Here is a 4,861-nt window from a genome sequence, read left to right on the forward strand (position 1 = left end):
CAAAAAAAAAAAAAAAAAAAAAAAAAAAAAAAAAAGCACTGGGGAGCTTTAATGCAGCCTGTGGAAGTTCAGAGCCTCGGTCCTGAATTTCTTGCTCCTGGCACCTGTTTTACTGTTTTGACACCAGGCTTTTGAGCATGGGGAAAATAATAATGATATCCAGTGCTAATGTTATTTACTAAAATACAAATTAACACTCAGTCACATGGTGGCATGATTTGTCATCCAGAGCTAAAATTAAGAGAAATTAAGGCTGAGTCAGAAAGTTATTTCAGATCTGAGTAAGGAATACTAGGTGATGGGGCCATGTGGGAGCAACACTGACATCTTCTGGCTGCAGAAAAAAACTTCCCCAGCTTTTACATCAAGACAGCCAGCGGGACCCTCCAGCACAGAAGTAGAAATCGGGGTTTGGGTGGGCAAAAGAGCTTTTCCAAGTAGCAGGAATTAACATAATTAACACTCATGACATAGTTCACTTCCTTAACGTAATTAATAGCCCCTCTCCGAGCTCTGTGGGCCTGACCTGATGGATCACAGCTGTGCTGGGTCCGTTGCTCTGAGTCCTTTTGCAGTGGGGTCTAGGAGGCTCCTGCCATGGTTTTATCCATTTTTTTGGTCCATGCCCTCCAGTTCTGCATGGCCCAGATCTTCAGTCTGGTCCCAATGGCATTGCAAGCCAAGGACCTAATAAAATCATGCTTTCGGCCTTCTCTGCAAGTTTGCCTTCCACACAGGGCTCTCCACCACCCTTGCTACCCTGTGCTGCCATGTCCTCCCCCTTCTAAACTTACTTATTTTAATCTCTTCCAAGGTTCTTTCTTCCCATCTCTGAAGCCCTCAGAAATGGTCTTCAAGGTCATCTTCTGGCTGGGATACTTCAACAGCTGCGTGAACCCCATCATCTACCCCTGCTCCAGCAAGGAGTTCAAGCGAGCCTTCATCAGGCTGCTCAAGTGCCAATGCCACCGGCGACGACGTCCCATCTGGCGCGTCTACGACCACCACTGGCGAGGGGCCTCCATGAACAGCTCCGTGCAAGGCTCCGAGACGGACCTGAGGCCCAGGATCAGCACCCTGCACAGCTCGTTCCTATTTAACTCCTCCTTGCAGGAGAGGGCTGGTAAGAGGCGAACGCTCAGCTTCAAGGGCTGGAAAATGCTCACTCCATTCCAGAAGCCAGCGTCCACCCAGCTGAAGGAAAAGATGAACAGCCTTTCTAACAAAATCCGGGGCGGCTCCAGCAAAGGGGGGGTGACAGCCTCCTACAAAACGGAGGTGGAGTCTGTCTCCATTGGGATCCCTCATGACTTTACGGAAACCATTGACTATCAAACCTATGACTTAACAGATTGCTGTGGGCTGAGAGAGACAGATATCTGAAGGCACCGGGACAGCTCTCGATGGCTTCTTTAGCGGTATCTAGCAGAAACATGAAGGGATACCACCTGTGGGTCTGTCAGGCAGTCTGGAAGCAGCAATCAGGTATAAAATGCAGTTGCCCAAAGGTTGTACAAGCTTCCCCTACGGGGAGGTCAGCCCCTTCTATGGGGTTATGGGTTCCTCAAATACAAGCCAATGGCATATCCCATTTTAACGAGCTGTGGCAAGAGGGGAAATTGTAGGGTGGGTATGGACTTAGGAAAAGAGCTGTTTCCTCCCATGGGATGGTTCTCTTTGACTTTGGAAGAAGCTGTGCAGTTAAGGGATACCAGGACATCTCCTTTGCCTTAAAAACACCACCACAAAAGCTACTGGAAGGATTGAACCCCAACAGGTGCCAACTCTGCCTTAGCACACATGATAACATTTCCATCCAGAGGCAGCATCCCAAACGGATGCTGTGAGCAGTAGCTGGCAGCTGACCCTTTAGACAGTGGGCTGGGGGCTTGTAGGGCCACAGGGCTGGACAGGGCCTGTAGCCCAAGCCTTTGCTTTCGAGGGTGAGCAGACCGCGTTATTCCCAAGCAGAGCTGGGGGATCCCGGCTCTCAGCCATCGTGTTCGCAGTACCCACAGCTTTGCCACTTCCACGCAGCCTGGTTTTAGGCCAGAAGAGCAGTCCAGATGTATACACTGATGCCAACAGGTGTGCAGGTCTCTCTTCTCTAAATCCAACCTGCAATGTGCTTCTCATTTCACTTTCCAGTGAGAAATTTGCAAGCCATCTAGTTCTGGCCTGCATCCCTCTGTGACGTGGAGACACAGCAACTCCTTTCAATGTTGGCCATCCCCAGTCTTTTTTTCTCCCCTTCTTATCCTCACTTGCTGTTTCTCTCAAACAACATGGAATAAAGATGTATCCTAGCGGTTCACTCAGGTCCATACTCAACCTGAGCTGTGGCTGAGGAAGGTGGGATGGGTGAGGCTGGGCCTGTTCCCATTAGTCACAGAGCCACAGCTTAAACGGAGCTGAAGTGCAGTGGGAGCTCCCTCTTGTGGATCCATCTTCTCCCCAGTCAGAACCATACCAGAGCACAAGGAAAAAGTCACAAATTCAACTAGGGGAAGTTTAGGTTGGATATCAGGGGAATTTCTTCATGGTGAGGGTGATCAAGCACCAGAATGGGCTGCCCAAAGAAGTGGTGGGGTCTCCATCCCTGGAGGCACTCAAGAGACCCATCGATGTGGCATTCAGGGACCTGGTTTAGTGATGGGAATCACTAGGTCAGGCTGATGGTTGGCCTGGAGGGTCTTGAAGCTCTTTCCCAGCCTAAAGGATTCTGTGATTCCAGACTCAGAACTCTTTTCCCAAGTGGCTTCCCCCATTTCTGACACATCAAAGCTTTTATTGGCTAGCAGCAATTACTCTTGGTTAGCGTGGCCAAAAGCAGTTATGATAAAGTTTGTTTGTTTGTTTTCCCTGGTCACAGTCCCCGAGTGTGAGGTCCCCTCAAAAAAAGTATTGTGTCCTCCTCTCAGGTCTGCAGGGAGGCCAGAGCTGTGACCACACAGCCCACCCCAGCCAGGCTCACAGCCCCTGTGCTTTGCAGCTCAGAAAACAGGTCACCCAAACACTGCTTGGGCTCGTGTTTGGGGCACAGTTGCTATCAATGACAGACAATGAGCCCCAGAGTTTCCACAAAGAGTTTTCATTAGATTTAGCCATGGGCAGAGGCACGAGATGCACAGGTGATGTAGGTGAGGTCTGGGTCTGAGGGTAAATAAAGAATAGGAACATGAAGCCCAAGGGTGGAGACATGATGATGAGCATGTCCTGGATGGAAACTCATCCACACCAGCACTGTCCCTCAAAACCATTAGGCATGATCATGAATGTGCCTACTGCACGTCCAGCTAATCCTCTTAAGGGTGGCTATCAAAGGAGATGAAAGTGTCCTAGGCACAGCATGAAGAATGTGTTTTTCTTTCTGCTGGTCATTAGTTTTAAAGGGAATCAAAACCGAGGAAAATGTAGACTTATTTTATATTTTACTTTCTTTCATGCTGAGACATGGTATTCAGAGTGGGCCCTACCTCAGCACCCATAACACCCTCCTGCCTTTTACTCAGTGCAATGGACTCTGAACTGGATGCACAAAGACCTGCAGATTTTGTCCAACTGTTTTCCTCCTAGCAGTTAACCCCAAAAAGATACATGGGCTGCACTGCACTGGGCACTGGGGAGAGGGCAGCTCAATTTAGCAATTGCTGGCAAGCCACTCATTCCCAAGAATGAGTTGAAATTACCTCTTACACTTCTTTCTCCCTGGTCTTTTAAATTTCCTTCTTTCTTTTTTTCTAATATTGAAATATTTATAGTTACAACCCCCAGTCCCTTGAAAGCATGAACAAGAGGAAGGAAGACTAGTCCAGGGGTTTACTGCCTTTCCATCCCAATCCTTTACAGACCTACAGGAGAGAAAATGAGGATAAAGTCTGTTTAAGCACACACATGCATATACCTACTTCTCACCTAAGCCAGGGCCCTTCTTTCAGTTAGCACCTTGCATCTGAAAAGTCTATGCCAGGACTGGAATCTGTACACACAGATCTTCATTTAGGGAAACTGGGGCTGCCTATGTTGGCAGGGGGAAGAAGGGCAGCCTTGTATGAAATATGCCCTGAGTATCTAAGCTTGTGCATTTCCCTCTGAATCCCATAATTTCTGAGCTCTCCCAGCTTTGGAAAAATGGGCTCAGACCTTCAGGAAGCGAATTCGGTCTGACCCCATTTACTTCTCTGTACCGTCAAGTGTGTGACCCGCTGAGGGTATGGCCCCGTTTCTCCAAATTCACCAAGCAGGCCATTTCCCAAAGCCCCCGTCCTTTGGTTACCCAGCAGCTCTCACCTCATCACGCCGGCTTTGTGTCCCTATCGCATCGCCAGACCTTGCTGCTTCGAAGAGCCGAGTGTTGAGGATGGTGAAGAGCAGCTTCGACGCCAGGAGACTCTCACGAGTCCCATTCAAGGAGGAAAGAAGGTCCCCGTCAGCCTGAGCTGGACTGCAGTTGGGTTGCATTACTATTGTTTACAGTGTGTATATAAGTGTACATTTCCTTTAGCAGACATTGGAATTTTTTATGTATAGATTTTTATTTTTCATCCACAGATGTATTTATTAGCTGGAGTATTTCTGTTTTGTGATTCAAGTAAAGTCAGATTGATGTAAGCTCTATGAAACAGAATGCACATATTTTTGTTTATTTGTACCAAATACATGCACAAACCCGTCTAAAACATTGCCGTGAACTGTGTCTGATTTTTTGAACAGAGGTTGTAGGGGATGAGGGAGGGAGGAAGAAAAACCTGCATATTATCAGCCCTTGTGTTTTTCTCAAAGATTTTTTTTTTTTGTAATTACACAAAGAGTATTCCCATATGCAAGAATTTATGACCAAAAAAAAAAAAAAAAAAGAAAA

At 47.5% G+C, this 4,861-nt stretch overlaps 1 protein-coding gene and 1 long non-coding RNA gene across 2 annotated transcripts in view; both read left to right on the forward strand.

The window, feature by feature from the left end:
• The window catches only part of ADRA1D (adrenoceptor alpha 1D), a 42,082-nt gene extending 39,780 nt beyond the window's left edge, over positions 1–2,302 (forward strand). The window contains exon 2 of the mRNA XM_035324537.1: positions 815–2,302. Within this exon, the coding sequence (XP_035180428.1) occupies positions 815–1,383 (569 nt within the window). The 3' untranslated portion in view covers positions 1,384–2,302. The remainder of the gene's footprint in view (positions 1–814) is intronic.
• A 35-nt stretch (positions 2,303–2,337) lies between these two features.
• LOC118166021 lies at positions 2,338–4,683 on the forward strand. Its single transcript, XR_004750315.1, has 2 exons — positions 2,338–2,881; positions 3,141–4,683. It is a non-coding gene; the product is annotated as an uncharacterized LOC118166021 (long non-coding RNA).
• The last annotated feature ends 178 nt before the right edge of the window (positions 4,684–4,861 follow it).

The sequence above is a fragment of the Oxyura jamaicensis genome, chromosome 4 (genome assembly GCF_011077185.1).
Source record: "Oxyura jamaicensis isolate SHBP4307 breed ruddy duck chromosome 4, BPBGC_Ojam_1.0, whole genome shotgun sequence".
Lineage (NCBI taxonomy): Eukaryota > Metazoa > Chordata > Aves > Anseriformes > Anatidae > Oxyura > Oxyura jamaicensis.